The sequence below is a fragment of the Oncorhynchus masou genome, chromosome 12 (assembly GCF_036934945.1).
Source record: "Oncorhynchus masou masou isolate Uvic2021 chromosome 12, UVic_Omas_1.1, whole genome shotgun sequence".
NCBI lineage: Eukaryota > Metazoa > Chordata > Actinopteri > Salmoniformes > Salmonidae > Oncorhynchus > Oncorhynchus masou.
Window position 1 is genome coordinate 60,058,441 of NC_088223.1, and position 17,435 is coordinate 60,075,875.

Here is a 17,435-nt window from a genome sequence, read left to right on the forward strand (position 1 = left end):
CATCCAGAGATGCATGTTTGAGAGTGGTTACATTTCTCCAGCTCCATCCCTCAACTGTTTACTAAAAATACTATATTATTCACTGTAGTGCTTTTGCAGAATTCACTTTAGTATTCACTGTAGTGTTTTTAAGGGCTAAAGTGAGCAAAAACACTACAATGAATAGTGTAGTATTTACTGTAGTACTGTAATTAATGTTGTGTTTTTTTGCAGATTGCAGTATGCTTTGGTATTTACGGTAGTGCTTTTGGACTGTAGTATACTGTAGTGTTTTGTGGACTGTAGTATACTGTAGTATTTATGCAGAAAATACTGTAGTATTTACCATAGTGTTTTAGTTGTATTATCTTTTACATACAAGTGGAGGCTTTCTACTTGAGGAAACCTACTGGGTAAATACTAAAACATCAAATTTTCATAGCCTATAGGTTGGTAGGACTGGGGTCTGAATGGATAGTTCAGAGCTTTTGCTCTTTTCTATAACCTGTAGGGAACAAAATATATGGTCTATACTTGCCATTTAGGTTTCTCACTTATGGGTGGCACAAATTGGCATACAGGGAGGGGAATGGGCAGATAAAAACAGTTAAATTTAAAATGTAAAATGTAATTTAAGTTGATTCAACAAATCACAGCACAGATTGATGGTTACACTTCCTGCTTTTACTTCCTGCTTTGCTCTAATGGATACACTCGCAATGACCGCCAGTCCACCCATTATGCCATCATTCACTTAAATGGGGACTCTTGTTATATTCATTCTTATTTCTATGATCACTACCCTCTACAAATAGATGTATCATACAGCAGGGAAAAAATAATTCATATTCTATATGCCCCATCTGAGAAATCCATTGCAATGTTAAGGGACATTACTAGCAAGTCAGTCTCAGTAAAAACAAGCTTGCAAATTAGCATCCAAAATCCTCAACTGGCTAGCAGTGTCAGTTGAATACTAATGGTTTGCAATTTAATATCTTTGTGCTATACCAAATCTCTGCTAATAACATGATGACCAATGTTCATTTATTTTGGCACTGAGCAAATTTCAGGTCCGCTGAGCGCAAGCTTGAACGTTGTGAGAATTCTGTGCAACTGCCAGCATGTGTTTACTGTGAACACTGAGGCTGTACCAGCTTTAAGTTACAGTTTTAACAGTGGCCATGTAGTCTACTGTGGCTATTTCATGATAATGTAGGCCTACCAGTGGCCTACCATCAAAAACAATGGCGAAAATGCATCCCATAACATTTTACCATGGAAATAGCTATTCTATCATTCAGCCTACAGTAGCAGCCAATGTGTAGTGTTCAACGTAGGCCTACATTCCATAAGACTTTTGAAACAAACATGGAGGGCTTGACATTAACCTTTTTATCCACTTGTCCTTTAGACAAGGAGGTGACTGAAAATGTTATTGTATTGATGCAAGAAAACACTTTACAAAATAAAATACATTATTATTTCAATACCATTATTACATATAATCAGACATATTATGCCACCCTCTGCCTATTGGCTACTTAGCTTATTCAAGCCTGTCTCAAAATACAACACTGCCCAGTTAAGATTCTAAAAAAGCTCTTTACCTGACTTGCTTTTCAAAGATGCCTAGAAATGTACACATTTTGTGCTCTTGTAGGAAGCAATCATTCCCCTATTGCTGACTACAAATTATCTATAACTGGGCTAATAAATCACTAGCAGTCACTCCCCTGTTGCTGTGTCACGTTCTGACCTTTATTTCCTTTGTTTTGTCTTTATTTAGTATGGTCAGGGCGTGAGTTGGGTGGGCAGTCTATGTTTGTTTGTTCTATATTTTGGGTATTTCTATGTTCGGCCTAGTATGGTTCTCAATCAGAGGCAGGTGTCATTAGTTGTCTCTGATTGAGAATCATACTTAGGTAGCCTGGGTTTCACTGTGTTTTTGTGGGTGATCGTTCCTGTCTCTGTGTCTGCACCAGATAGGACGGTTTGGGGTTTTCACATTTCTTGTTTTTGTAAGTATGTTCATGTTAAGTGATTTATTAAAACATGAATCAAAGTAACCACGCTGCGCTTTGGTCCGCCTCTCCGTCAATGGAAGAAATCCCTTACAGAATCACCCACCACAACAGGACCAAGCGGCGTGGTAAACAACAGCTGCAGCAAGAGCAGCAGCAGGAGAAGGAACAGAGGCAGCAGCAGCAGGAACAGCAACAGCGAGGTCAGGATTTCGGGACATGGGAGCAGAATCTGGACTACACAACTTGGGAGGAGATAGACAGGTGGGCTGTCGACCCAGGGAGAGTGCCGGAGCCCGCCTGGGATTCGATGGAGCAGTGCAAGGAAGGTTACAGGAGAATGAGGTTGGCGAAGCCAGCACGGCAGTGCAACAGGTACGAGGCAGCCCCCCAAAAAGTTGTTTGGGGGGGCACACGAGGTGTGGAGCTAAGCCAGGTAGCAGACCTGAGCTCACTCCTCGTGCTTATTATAAGCAGCGCGTTACTGGTCAGGCACCGTGTTATGCGGTTAAGCGCACGGTGTCGCCAGTACGTGTCCATAGCCCGGTGCGCTATAGGGCAGCCCCCCGAGAGTGTAATGCGAGTGCGGGCATCGAGCCAGGGCGTATGGTGCCTGCTCAGCGGGTCTGGTCGCCGGTATGCAGTTTTGGTCCAGGATATCCTGCGCCGGCTCTGCGTGCTGTGTCTCCGGGACGCTGGGAGAGTGCAGTGCGTCCTCTGCCTGCGCTCCGCTCGTGCCGGGCAAATGTGGGAGTGGAGCCAAAGGGAGAAGTGCGAGTAGTAAGCACTAGATCTCCCGTGCTTACCCACAGCCCGGTTCAACCTGTGCCTGCACTCTGGAGGGTCCGGGCTAGAGTGGTTGTCCAGCCTGGGAAAGTGGTGCCAAGGCTGCGCAGCAGAGCTCCAGTGCTCCACCACAGCCCGGTCCTTCAGGTGCCTCCTCCTAACACCAAGCCTCCTGAGGGTCTCCCCAGCCTGGTGGTTCCGGTGGCAGCCCCACGCACCAGGCTGTCTCTGTCTCCTTCCTACAGGTTGTCCCGCCTGCCCGGCGCTGCTGCCGGAGCCTCCCGCCTGCCCGGCGCTGCTGCCGGAGCCTCCCGCCTGCCCGGCGCTGCTGCCCGGCGCTGCTGCCGGAGCCCCTCAGCCCAGAGGCGCCGGAGCCCCTCAGCCCAGAGGCGCCGGAGCCCCTCAGCCCAGAGGCGCCGGAGCCCCTCAGCCCAGAGGCGCCGGAACCCCTGCCCCTCTGTCCCCAGCCTCTGTCCCCAGCCTCTGTCCCCAGCCTCTGTCCCCAGCCTCTGTCCCGAGCCTCTGTCCCGAGCCTCTGTCCCGAGCCTCCGCCCCTCTGTCCCGAGCCTCCGCCCCTCTGTCCCGAGCTTCCGCCCCTCTGTCCCGAGCTTCCCCTCTGTCTGGTGGGGTCATTGAGAAGGGTGGCCATGGTTAGAAAGCCACGGAGGTGGACTATAAGGCGGACTAATACAATGGTGAAGTGGGGTCCGCGTCCCGCGCCAGAGCCGCCACCGCGGACAGACGCCCACCCAGACCCTCCCCTATAGGTCAAGGTTTTGCGGCCGCAGTCCGCACCTTTGGGGGGGGTACTGTCACGTTCTGACCTTTAATTCCTTTGTTTTGTCTTTATTTAGTATGGTCAGGGCGTGAGTTGGGTGGGCAGTCTATATTTGTTTGTTCTATATTTTGGGTATTTCTATGTTCGGCCTAGTATGGTTCTCAATCAGAGGCAGGTGTCATTAGTTGTCTCTGATTGAGAATCATACTTAGGTAGCCTGGGTTTCACTGTGTTTTTGTGGGTGATTGTTCCTGTCTCTGTGTCTGCACCAGATAGGACGGTTTGGGGTTTTCACATTTTTTGTAAGTTTGTTCATGTTAAGTGATTTATTAAAACATGAATCAAAGTAACCACGCTGCGCTTTGGTCCGCCTCTCCGTCAATGGAAGAAATCCCTTACATGCTGACTACAAATTATCTATAACTGGGCTAATAACTCAATAACTAGGATATGATCAAAATGTGCACATGTGGCTACATGCAGCTCTCGCTTTGATTTCAAAACAAGCATCTACTCATGACCGCTCATGCTGTAAACACAGTTCAGTTCAACATAAATGGCACAGATCCATATATGGCAATGGTCTATTTGACCCAGGCTCAGGTAAGGCAGAGGTCGGTAATCCTGAGTAGGGGCAAAGGCACAGTACGGCAGGCAGACTTGACTCAGGGTCAGGGCAGGCAGGTGGGCTCAGAGTCAGGACAGGCAAGGGTCAAAAACCAAGAGGCCGCAAAAAAGAGAGACAGTGGAAAAGCAGGCGCTGAAACAAACCCATGGTTGACTTGAATTAACCAGATGAACTGGCAACAGACAAACAGTGACCACAGGTATAAGTACCCAGGGGATAATGGGGAAGATGGGCGACACCTGGAGGGGGGTGGAGACATGCACAAGGACAGGTGAAACAGATCAGGGCGTGACATACTTAAGTAGTTTTTTGGGGGAATCTGTACCTTACATTACTATTTATATTTTTGGCTACTTTTACTTTTACTTCATAACTTTCCAAAATAAAATCATGTACTTTACTCCATACATTTTCCCTGACACCCAAAAGTACTTGTTACATTATAACAGGAAAATGGTCCAATTCACACACTAATCAAGAGAACATCCCTCGTCATCCCTATTGCCTCTGATCTGGTGGACTCACTCAACACAAATGCTTAGTTTTTAAATGATGTCTGAGTGTTGGAGTGTGTCCCTGGCTATCCATCAATAAAAAACAAGAACATTTTGCCTTCTGGTTTGCTTAATATAAGGAACTTAAAATTATGTATACTTTTCCAATTACTTTTGATACTTAAGTACATTTTAGCAATTCCATTTACTTTTGACACTTAAGTATATTTAAAACCAAATACTTTTAGACTTTTACTCAATTAGTATTTTACTGGGTGACTCACTTTTACTTGAGTAATTTTATGTTAAGATTTCTTTACTTTTAGGGAGAGAGCAGCAGACTGAGGGTCCGCCTCTCAACATCCCTCCACTCTCCCTTTCCTCCACTGACACTGACCAAAAAGGGACACAGTCTTCCAGCTGACGGGGCGACTCGAGTCTCATCCAGTCTCGCCACATTATTTTTGCCTCGTGCACAAATTCATGTTGTTATTCATATGAACAGAGAAAGTGAAATATTCCTCGATTTAAAAAAAGACCCAAGCCGCTAATAATAAGAACAGCTCAAGCCTACAGATACACTCTCCTACTCAATCAGTACTGCTGCACTGCTTGGAAATAGGACGAATGCACATTTTATGTTTTATAAAAGTGTTGAATACTTGCACATTTTATGGCTTATAAAAGTGTTGAATACAAAGTGTTGACAGTGCTGAGTAAGAATTTAAACATGAACTCACTCATAAAAACAGCAACTATTTGCTGTATTCGTTGACAGTCTCTCTAGTCATGGTTTTAAACGTTTTGAAATATCACAGTATCAATTTTGCTGTAGCTTTCTCTTACGTCTGCTACATTACTGCAGACACGGTAATCTGAGCAATTCGATAGGCCAGCGGTACCCTGTAGTGCACTTGATTTGCTCTCTGGGCCCGCCGGGAAGGCAGAGTTTATACCTTCGGACAGACGAAATGGTTCAAAATGACAACCGTTTGCCTTCCTGGCTCACAGGGCAGTTGAATCAGGTGCATCTACCCCCAACAGCCCAAAACGAATACACCAAATAGGAACACAAGGCTTCATCGTTGGGTTTTTTACAGAAATGTTTGGCGATCGACTAGCAATGCATTGGAGAACAACCGGTTGGTGACCACTGCTCTAGAAAGTTGAGTGAATTTCAATCTCGTGTTTCTCTCTGTGGGCTGATATTTCTGCGCGGCAGTCCCAGTCATCGACTGGCACCAGATTGCTATAAACTGTGGTTAGCTGATACAGTAGCCTGTCTAAAATATTATATCCAGGCGCTGTCAAATCTTGCATGCATCAGCAACGCCTGGGCAGAGGAACACGTCCATTATAAATATCCATCTTGACATTCCAGAGCAATAGTAATGGTGTCTTTTTTAGGGACTAATTGGCGGCTAACTCCGCTATGGCTCGTTGGCCAAAGCCGATGGGAAATTAATGTTTTTTGTTGTTGTACTGTTTTGGATAAACGCCGAAAATAAGGTCGGTGGTAAAACACAGGTTTAGGAGATATTATACATTTTGTTCTATGATTGTATTAAATCTGCAACATCACTTTTTGTGAATGTTAAGGATGTAATCAAAAGAAGCACACAAAGGCTTAATAATTCATGAAACTAAATTTAACTGATTGATATTATCTCATAGAACAAAATGTATAAGATCTCCTAAACCTGTGTTAACCTCGGACCATATTTTCAGTGTAAATCCCCATTCACTTCCCCCTTAGGAATGTCCAACTAACCATTTTATATATATAAAATGAAAATGGTGGATCAATTTACTTCTACCAGATGCCTCTTCATTAAGTTTTTGCGCTGAAGACCATTGCGCTATGTTTTTGCTCCTTGAAAACCATTCAAAAAGTCTACAAAACTACAGGCTACTTGATCCATCACTTGCAAAACATATTTTGCATCGTTTATTTGCTTGCAGAAAACAAGGAGTTCTCATAGACCACCAGGGTAAAAAAAAATATACATGTACATGTTGTTTAAGAGTGAATTTCACAATACTTTTAGATTATAATTAGATTTTAAGATTTGTATGAATGTCCTACTTAATATACTGTTTGTGTCATCATCGCAAATCAACTGTGTTTTACATTTTATTTTATTTTAAATAAACAAATATAATGGCTCTTTGGCTAGCTTTGCTTCCAGCCTATGTCAATGAGCGTTAGCATTCAATCTACAACTGCTGCATCCAAAATAGGTATTTTGCAAAGATCACAACCAAATATAATCTGAGCAAAATAACATTGCAAGCGTATTACAACCCCAAAACGTTTTTGTTGTTTGTAAATAATAACTACGTAAATGTAGGCTATACATAACGGGTACAGATGGTGATGGCTTTCTTTCTGCATCCTAAAGTCCCATGCTTCTGTGCGTGACGTAGTATGTGTCATGTACTGAAAAGGGGCTTATACAGTGAGTGATATTCTTTGAAAGCATTCATAACCTTTTCTAAACATAATTCATATATTTTTTTTAAACAACATCGAGATTACAACAAAAGCATAAACAAGAGTAGTATGTTCTTATGATTTAATCAAGGGTTGTATATCATATAATTGAAAGTACCAATTTTGCAGCTGTACAATAATATCTCACATCAGCACAACTTTGGTATTTTACCCTTGCTAAAATCAGAGCAAACTGACAAAAATGGAACAGTGATGAGGGTGTGTTTGAAAAAGCCAATAAGCTGTCTCAGCAAATGCATGTAATTGATGTCCAGACATGTTGTACACATACACATGCTGTACAAAGGCACACTAACTACCAAGTCATGCATGTGTCTGGTAGGCATTTCTGTCCTGTGCAAATGGTCCTACTGTAGCACAAATGACACATGGCTACATCAATTTGAAAACTGCTACACTGTCAAATTTGACAAACTGTGTAACATTTCGCTTGAAATATGAAACTGCTAAAAGTTCCAAATATAGAGGAAGTTCCTTACAAATTAGGCGACCTTGAACGCACCAACATTTTATTGCTAGGCTGGCTTGCGCTAGGTAGGAAGGCAAAATTACAGAATGTGCAAAGTTTCTTCGGGAAATAGCAACCGAAAATAAAATAAAAAGTAGTTTTTAAATTCCATTTCTTGGCATTGGACGATGGAGCACATTTTAACGCCAAAGGTAGGTGGTTACTAGCTAACGTTAGCCAGTGATGCTAACTGGCAATAATTAACGTTAGTTAGCTAGCAACTACGCTAACATTACCTGACTTCGTTATCTAGCCTGTTACGTTTCATAGGATAGTTTTAAAACGGAATAATCTGCCAGCTCTCTGATTTCGCTACATAACACTGTTCAGTTAGTCATGTTTGATTGTTAGCTAGCTAGCTAGCAACTATAGTTGTCATGAGACTGACCGTCACAACAAGCAACAGCAAATACGCTAGCTAGCTAACTAAAGTTACATTCCTGCATGTCAGCACACCTGTGTTGGAACCTCTAGGTCTCCAGGATTTCCTGGTGTTGGTTTTAGTAAGAGTGCTTGGAAATTATTTCTCAGCCATTCATTCATTCACCTGTTGATATTTGTTATTCAGAGAATGGCATGTGGCCACTCAATCTGTCCTAATGTCGTTTTTATTTGAAATGACAGGTGGAAGAAGTGAAATTGTTGGATCGATACACTGCAAAGAAGCCAGCCATTGGCACTCTCTATCTAACAGCAACCCATCTAATCTTTGTGGAGACCTCCTGTAACACTCGCAAGGAAACCTGGGTATGACACTTGCTCATAGAGCATGGCAAGGGTTGAGCGCCAAAGGGGTGTAATTGCCTGGTATGAAAGCAACCCATGGCCCTTTCCCATACTATGTACACCTTCACTGTTCACATATATGAAGGCACTGGATAGGATGTAGACTAAGTTCGTGTGTAAGCAACTACAGTGGGGCAAAAAAAGTATTTAGTCAGCAACCAATTGTGCAAGTTCTCCCACTTAAAAAGATGAGAGGCCTGTAATTTTCATCATAGGTACACTTCAATTATGACAAACAAAATGAGAATTTAAAAAAATCCAGAAAATCACATTGTAGGATTTTTAATTCATTCATTTGCAAATTATGGTGGAAAATAAGTATTTGGTCAATAACAAAAGTTTCTCAATACTTTGTTATATACCCTTTGTTGGCAATGACAGAGGTCAAACGTTTTCTGTAAGTCTTCACAAGGTTTTCACACACTGTTGCTGGTATTTTAACCCATTCCTCCATGCAGATCTCGTCTAGAGCAGTGATGTTTTGGGACTGTTACTGGGCAACACAGACTTTCAACTTACTCCAAAGGCCACACCAGGACCTTGAAATGCTTCTTACGAAGCCACTCCTTCATTGCCCGGGCGGTGTGTTTGGCATCATTGTCATGCTGAAAGACCCAGCCACGTTTCATCTTCAATACCCTTGCTGGTGGAATGAGGTTTTCACTCAAAATCTCACGATACATGGCCCCATTCATTCTTTCCTTTACACGGATCAGTCGTCCTGGTCCCTTTGCAGAAAAACATCCCCAAAGCATGATGTTTCCACCCCCGTGCTTCACTGTAGGTATGGTGTTCTTTGGATGCAACTCAGCATTCTTGTCCTCCAAACACGACGAGTTGAGTTTTTACCAAAAAGTTCTATTTTGGTTTCATCCGACCATATGACATTCTCCCAATCTTCTTCTGGATCATCCATATGCTCTAGCAAACTTCAGACGGGCCTGGACATGTACTGGCTTAAGCAGGAGGACACGTCTGGCACTGCAGGATTTAAGTCCCTGGCGGCGTAATGTGTTACTGATGGTAGGCTTTGTTACTTTGTAGGCTTTGTTACTTTGGTCCCAGCTCTCTGCAGGTCATTCACTAGGTCCCCCCGCGTGGTTCTGGGATTTTTGCTCACCGTTCTTGTGATAATTTTGACCTCACGGGGTGAGACCTTGCGTGGAACCCCAGATCAAGTGAGATTATCAGTGGTCTTGTATATCTTCCATTTCCTAATAATTGCTCCCACAGTTGATTTTTTTCAACCAAGCTGCTTACCTAATTGCATATTCAGTCTTCCCAGCCTGGTGCAGGTCTACAATTTTGTTTCTGGTGGCCTTTGACAGCTCTTTGGTCTTGGCCATAGTGGAGTTTGGAGTGTGACTGTTTGAGGTTGTGGACAGGTGTTTTTTATACTGATAACAAGTTCAAACAGGTGCCATTAATACAGGTAACAAGTGGAGGACAGAGGAGCCTCTTAAAGAAGAAGTTACAGGTCTGTGAGAGCCAGAAATCTTGCTTGTTTGTAGGTGATCAAATACTTGTTTTCCACCATAATTTGCAAATTCATTAATTCAAAATCCTACAATGTGATTTTCTGGAGAGAAAAAAATATTTTCTCATTTTGTCTGTCATAGTTAAAGTGTAACTATGATGAAAATTACAGGCCTCTCATCTTTTTAAGTGGGATAACTTGCACAATTGGTGGGTGACTAAATACTTTTTTGCCCCTCTGTATATGCCCCTTGGTAGCAGGGGTGGTGCCACAAATATTAGGCCTACACCTATCTGGGTTTCTGCCAATATTGAAGTGGTAGGGAACTTAAAAGCCAGGACTCAAGATTAATAATTTTTGGTTTCACTCTCATCTTCACCAGATGTTACACCATCTCATAGCCACAGTAGAGAAACTCCCTCTTACAGCCATGGGATGCCCACTTCACATTTCCTGCAAGAATTTCCATGTGGCTCACTTTGTCATTTCCAGTGAGAGGGACTGCCAAAATGTTCATCAGTCCCTGGTCAGACTCTCCCAACCAGGTACTTACAGTAGCATTCCAGATCAACCCTCCTCCCTTTCGGGGGAAAACAAAATTATGATCCACTGTGAATATTTATACAATTCGTCCATACAGTAACATTGGACATTTTTTATAGGGAAAGTGGAAGAGTTGTATGCTTTTCTTTACAACCCAAAACAAGATGAAGATGAGAGAAGAAATGGTTGGGGCTTTATTGACTCAGCCATGGATTTCAAAAGAATGGGATTGCCCAATGATTTTTGGGAAATGACAAACCTCAACAAGAACTATGAGGTAAGTTAAGCAATCATATGCCTTTCAGACTCTTTATTGGATTTGCTTTTTTGTCAAACAAATGCTTTCTTGCCTCCCCCATGCAATTCTTTAGTTTTGCATTAGCTTCTCATCAAGCAAAGGCATTTGCAACTAATGCATGCACACGTTGTTCTGTTCCCTCTGGATTTCTTAGCTTTGCAGCACATATCACTCAGAACTGGGCATTCCTAAAACCGCAAGCAAGGGCACAGTCTTTGGGAGTGCCAAATTCAGGAGCAGGGGGCGCATTCCTACTCTCTCCTACTACCACAAGGAAAGTAATGTAAGTTCAGACTCTCCCTTATTTAATGCAAGTCTCATCTCTGCACATGCTATACTTACTGTATCTGTTAACCCTCCTGTTGTGTTCGTTTAATGTTAATTAATTCTGTGTTCCCGGTCCAAAATGACCGTCCCATTATAGCTGATTATAAATCCATAATAATACATATATTATCACCTAATGTTGTTCAATCTTTTTATCAACTTAAGTTCTTGTGAACATTACACGTTTTGAACTTCTATTTGCTATTTATGGCCTGTAGGCCTCATTGACCTGAGCTCATACAACTAGTTTTTGAGTAAAAAAAAAAGAAAGCATAATGTATGGATTATTTTGACTACAAATGCTCAGATGAAACATATTGTGTACTGGTGAGGACTCTCCTCACCAGTGTCATGATAAAAGATATGGTCAAGAGCCTCACATACAGTATATTGTTTGGTCATTGTGCTGCCACAGAATGAATCGTGAGCAAGGTCTCAAAAAAGCTTTATGTACCAGAGCTGCGAGAAAAGTATATATTATTGAGACAATGTTGCAATTGTTTGTGAGAATGCCAACAGGTGTGGTTCTCGTTTTGGGGAAGATTATATTGGGGAAAGATTCCTGTGGGGGTTGCCATGGAAGCCAAGAAGGGGAGTGAGGTGTGTGTGTGTATGTGTGTGCTCAAACACACTTGCATGTGAGGGTCTGGGAGAGGAAGTGTGTCCATCTGATGAATGGGCATGTGCCTGAACTCAATTTTATATATTAATTGTAGTCTCACCTATTCATTTCTAAATACTGGTCATTTTTGATCGGGAATACCACAGGTGTACAAAAGTTAAATAAAACACACAAAATGTAATGAAAATGATCAAAATGTATTTTGTGTGTTCAGATGCCTTGTAAATCGGTCCAATTCAACCGGAACACAGCAGGAGGGTTAATGATTAATGGCATTCCAAATGCACTTCATGGTGAAGCTGTTTTGGTTTCCCCCTCATCTACCAGGCTGCCATTTGCCGCTGTAGCCAGCCCCTGTCCGGGTTAAGTGCTCGATGTGTAGAAGATGAGGAGATGCTACAGGCAATCAGCCGGGCTAATCCCAAAAGCACCTTCATGTATGTGGTGGATACCAGGCCTAAGGTAATAAATACGCTTTCAGATAATTGTATTGCTAATTTCCCCTGTATGTTTCAATTGCCCCATCCTAATCCAAACCATCCTGCTTTTTTCCCCCAGTTGAATGCCATGGCCAATAGAGCAGCAGGGAAGGGATACGAGAATGAGGACAACTACTCAAACATCTGCTTTCAGTTTGTGGGCATTGAGAATATCCATGTCATGAGGAACAGTCTGCAGAAGCTTCTGGAAGGTTACTGTCATTGCTCTCACATTAAAACAAGGAACCATAATCATTGGATGTAATGGGTTATACTTATTAATCATTTACCTAAGTGAAAAGTCATTTTGCAGCATGGACTAAGGACCAGGAAAAGTTCATGCTCGACAAAGTCAAGTTTATAAGGTGCTTAGTTGTCATCTTCTGTTTTCAGTGTGTGCTCTGAAGTCTCCAACAATGAGTGACTACTTGACGGGACTGGAGAATTCTGGTTGGTTGCGTCACATCAAGGCTGTGATGGATGCTGGAGTATTTCTGGCTAAGGTAATAGACATCCTGGCATGTAGCGATCTTCTTAGTTCAATATAAACACAGCAACACATTCTTATTTAATACCTATGACCTTAGAAATGTATGAAAACAAATTATTTTTTTTCTTTGTATTTATCTAGTTTTTTAAACTAGCGTGTATGATGTGGTTCTGAGCTATCCTTTGTCTCTGCTAAGGCTGTGGCTGAGGATAAGGCTAGTGTGCTTGTACACTGCTCAGATGGCTGGGATCGCACAGCTCAGGTGTGTTCTTTGGCAAGCATCCTCTTGGACCCCTTCTATCGTACCATCAAGGGACTCATGGTGAGAACAGAGTGGTTTGCTTACATTATCTTGACACTGAGTATTTGTGTGCTGGACAACACAGTTATTGTCTACAAAATATAATGATTTTAACACTATTTAAACTCCCATTCTGTTTATTTCTTATTTTAGGTTTTGATAGAAAAAGAATGGATATCTATGGGGCATAAATTCACACAAAGGTATTAACATGTAATATATTTGGAACAAGGCTCATCATCTAACCATGTTGGTGTCTGCTAAATTACACAACTTTGAGACGAAAACAACTGAACTATCGGACAAGCTAAAACCCAGATAAGTCTTAACATAAGATTTTCATGGTGTACATAGGACATAAGAAAATAACAGATATAATATTGTGTTGCAGGTGTGGGCATGTGGATGGGGATCCCAAGGAGGTGTCTCCTGTATTCACACAGTTCATTGAATGTCTTTGGAATCTCATGGAGCAGTACCCCTGTGGCTTTGAGTACAACGAGAAGTACCTTTTGGAAATCCACAACCATGTTTACTCCTGCCAGTTTGGAAATTTCATTGGCAACTGCCAAAGAGAGCGAGAGGAGATGCGGTGAGGAGTCCCTGAAATAAACTGCAGTGCCTATGCAGACATCTGATTTCCTTTTCTGTAGTAGTCATTTCCGATTTGGAGGTTTTAATCTGTTCGTAAACAATGTATCCTTTCAATCTTCAGACTTTATGAGAGGACCTTCTCAGTTTGGCCATTTCTCTGGGAGAACCGCCATCAGTACAGAAATCCTCTGCACAAATGCTCATTAGGGAGGGAGGTTCTGAGGCCAAGCACATTGCCGTTGAATTTCAAGTAAGTTCTCATTGGTTTCCTGAGTTTTCCACTATGAGCAAATAAATATATTGTCAATGTACATGAGCAATAGCTGTACAGAGTATTTTTTTCAAACATATGAATTTGTGTTTAATTTGATAGAATACCAATTGCATTATTTATTTGACAGGTTTTGGTGTGGCATGTATAATCATTTTGACAAGGGCATGCAGCCAAAGCAGTCCATTCTGGAACACCTGTTAACCATAACACAGAAAAAGGCAGAGGGTGAGAAGAAAATGACAGATCTCCAGATAGTAAGTGGATATAGATTTTTCTAATGGCACATGTAAACGCTTTCTTGGGTGGCTTGAATACATTTCTCCAATATTTTCATTCCTCTGTAGCAGTTGGCAGTCATGGATGGGGTTCTGGCAGATCAGGGCAGTCCAACAGGCACGCCACCTGAACAAACCTCTTTGTCTCCTGTATCGGTTAGCCACACAGCCGAAAATGCTAAACCACTCATGAATGGCGCTGCAGTGGAGGAGGCTGAAATAGAGTTGGTACCTACTGCAGGGAGCGAGAAGATGGAACCAGTAGCTATAGAAAATTGAGTTACTGCCACAAAGGGCACAGTTGTTTCCATGGAGATCAAAGATGTCAGAGGAGGGACAAAGTTCCTCTGAAATAACCACTGAAGCAGTTAAGCTTGTGGCCTGATTATCCAATCTGTTAGTTGATTGAGCAAATTACAGCCTTATTGATGAAACAAATTCTGATCCAATTCTTTAGCAGCCATAGAAGTTGAACATTTATTTAACAATTTATTTTACAACCTTTTTTGGGGGATAAATACTGTGTCTTTGGAAAGTATTCAGACAACTTGACTTATTCCACAGTTTGTTACGTTGCAGCCTTATTAACAGTTTTTACATATCTTTTACTATGTTACGTATGTTTACTCAGTACTTTAAAATCGCTGCCAAAGGTGCTTCAACAGCCTCGAGCTACATGCTTGGTACACCTGTATTTGGGGAGTTTCTCCCATTATTCTCTGCAGATCCTCTCAAGCTCTGTCACGTTGGATGGGGAGCGTCGCTGCACAACTATTTTCAGGTCTCTCTAGAGATGTTCAATCAGGTTCAAGTCCGGACTCTAGCAGGGCCACTCAAGGACATTCAGAGACTTGTCCCGAAGCCACTCCTGCATTGTCTTGGCTGTATGCTTGGTTTCATCAGACCAGAGTATCTTGTTTCTCATGTTCTGAGATTCCTTTAGGTGCCTTTTGGCAAACTCCAAGCAGCCTGTCATGTGTTTCTCTCTGGCCACTCTACTGTAAAGGCCTGATTGGTTTGGCCGGGCGGCCAGCTTCTACGAAGATTCTTGGTTGTTCCAAACTTCTTCCGTTTAAGAATGATGGAGGCCCTTCAATGCAGCAGATTTTATTTTGTACCTTCCCCCAGATCTGTGCCTCGACACAATTCTGTCTCGGAGGTCTACGGACAAATCTTTCAACCTCATGGCTTGGTCTTTGCTCTGAAATGCCCCGTCAACTATGGGACCTTTTTATATAGACAGGTGTGTTCCTTTGCAAATAATTTTCAGTCAATTGAATTTACCACAGGTGGTCTCCAAGTTGTGGAAACATCTCAAGGATGATCAATGAAAACAGGATGCACTTGAGCTCAATTTCGAGTCTCATAGCTGAATGTATGTAAATAAGCTATTAATCTTTATTTTTTATACATTTGCCAAAATGTCTAGAATTCTGTTTGTTTTTTTCGCTTTGTCATATTGTGTGTCGATTAGGGGGAATAAAAAATAATCTATTTTAGAATAAGACTGTAATGTAACAAAATGTAGAGAAAGTCAAAGGGTCTGAATAGTTTTGGAATGCCATATATAAGTACCAGTCAAAAGTTTGGACACACCTACTCATTCAAGGGTTTTTCTTTTTTTTTCTCTACTTTTTAGAATAATAGTGAAGACAAACTAATAACACATATGGAATCAGATAGTAACCAATAGTGTTAAACAAACAAGTATATTTTTATATGGGTGGGCAGGTAGCTTAGTGGTTAGAGCGTTGGACTAGTAACCGGAAGGTTGCAAAATCGAATCCCCGAGCTGACAAAGTACAAATCTGTCGTTCTGCCCCTGAACAAGGCAGTTAATCCACTGTTCCTGGGACGTCATTGAAAATAAGAATTTGTTCTTAACTGACTTGCCTAGTTAAATAAAGGTAAAATAAATATTTGAGATTCTTCAAAGTAGCTACCCTTTACCTTGACAGCTTTGCATGGTCTTGGCATTCTCTCAACCAGCTTCATGAGGTAGTCACTTGGAATGCATTTCAATTAACAGGTGTGCCTTGTTAAAAGTTAATTTGTGGAATTTCTTTCCTTAGTGCGTTTGAGCCGATCGGTTGTGTTCTGAGAAGGTAGGGTTGGTATACAGAAGATAGCCCTATTTGGTAAAATACCAAGTCCATATTATGCCAAGAACAGCTCAAACAAGCAAAGAGAAATTAGTCCATCATTATTTTAAGGCATGAAGGTCAGTCAATGCAGTTTCTTCAAGTGCAGTTGCAAAAACCACGTGCTATGATGTAACTAGCTCTCATGAGTAGGACCGCCACAGGAAAGGAAGACCCAGAGTTACCTTCATTAGATTTAACTGCACCTCAGATTGCAGCCCAAATAAATGCTTCACAGAGTTCACTTAACAGACACATCTCAACATCAACGGTTCAGAGGAGACTGCTTGAATCAAGCCTTCATGCTCAAATTGCTGCAAAGAAACCACTACTAAAGGACACCAATAATAAGAAGTGACTTGCTTGGGCCAAGAAACACAAGCAATGGATATTAGACCTGTGGAAATCTGTCCTTTGGTCTGATGAGTCCAAATTTGAGATTTTTGGTTCCAACCGCCGTGTCTTTGTGAGACGCAGAGTAGGTGAACGGATGATCTCCGCATGTGTGGTTCCCACCGTGAAGCATGGAGGGGGAGAAGTGGGGGTGCTTTGCTGGTGACACTGAATTATTTTGAATTCAAGGCACATCACAGCATTCTGCAGCGATACACCATCCCATCTTGTTTGCCCTTAGTCCCACTATCATTTGTTTTTCAACAGGACAATTACCCAACACAACTCCAGGTTGTGTAAGGGCTATTTGACAAAGAAGCAGAGTGATGGAGTGCTGAATCAGATGACCTGGCCTCCACAATCACCTGACCTTAACCAAATTGAGTTGTTTTGTGATGAGTTGGACCGCAGAGTAAAGGAATAGCAGCCAACAATGCTCAGCATATGTGGGAACTCATTCAAGACTGTTTGAAAAGCATTCCAGGTGAAGCTGGTTGAGAGAATGCCAAGAGTGTGCAAAGCTTTCATCAAGGCAAAGGGATATCAAATATAAAATATATTTTGATTTGTTTAACACTTTTAGGTTTCTACATGATTCCTTCATGATGTGTTATTTCATAGTTTTGATGTCTTCACCATTGTTCTACAATGTAGAAAATAGTAAAAATAAAGAAAAACCTTTGAATGATGAGGTGTCCTCCTTGCTTGCACACGCTTTTTCAG

The 17,435-nt window shown here is 42.0% G+C and overlaps 1 protein-coding gene across 3 annotated transcripts in view; it reads left to right on the forward strand.

Moving 5' to 3' along the window:
* Positions 1–7,695: 7,695 nt before the first annotated feature.
* The window catches only part of LOC135550527 (myotubularin-related protein 8-like), a 12,218-nt gene continuing 2,478 nt past the window's right edge, over positions 7,696–17,435 (forward strand). Inside the window, exons 1-14 of one of the 3 annotated variants that reach the window (XM_064981439.1) lie at positions 7,696–7,864; positions 8,337–8,459; positions 10,358–10,520; positions 10,638–10,795; positions 10,971–11,099; positions 12,093–12,227; positions 12,324–12,456; positions 12,638–12,747; positions 12,931–13,056; positions 13,189–13,238; positions 13,427–13,627; positions 13,751–13,879; positions 14,031–14,157; positions 14,248–17,435. The exon at positions 14,248–17,435 is cut by the window's right edge and continues 2,478 nt beyond it. In XM_064981439.1, coding sequence (XP_064837511.1) covers positions 7,841–7,864; positions 8,337–8,459; positions 10,358–10,520; positions 10,638–10,795; positions 10,971–11,099; positions 12,093–12,227; positions 12,324–12,456; positions 12,638–12,747; positions 12,931–13,056; positions 13,189–13,238; positions 13,427–13,627; positions 13,751–13,879; positions 14,031–14,157; positions 14,248–14,457 — 1,818 coding nt within the window. In that variant the 5' untranslated portion in view covers positions 7,696–7,840 and the 3' untranslated portion in view covers positions 14,458–17,435. Of the gene's footprint in view, positions 7,865–8,336; positions 8,460–10,357; positions 10,521–10,637; positions 10,796–10,970; positions 11,100–12,092; positions 12,457–12,637; positions 12,748–12,930; positions 13,057–13,188; positions 13,239–13,426; positions 13,628–13,750; positions 13,880–14,030; positions 14,158–14,247 lie in introns of all 3 variants that reach the window. The other 2 variants (XM_064981437.1, XM_064981438.1) reach the window with 2 other exon arrangements.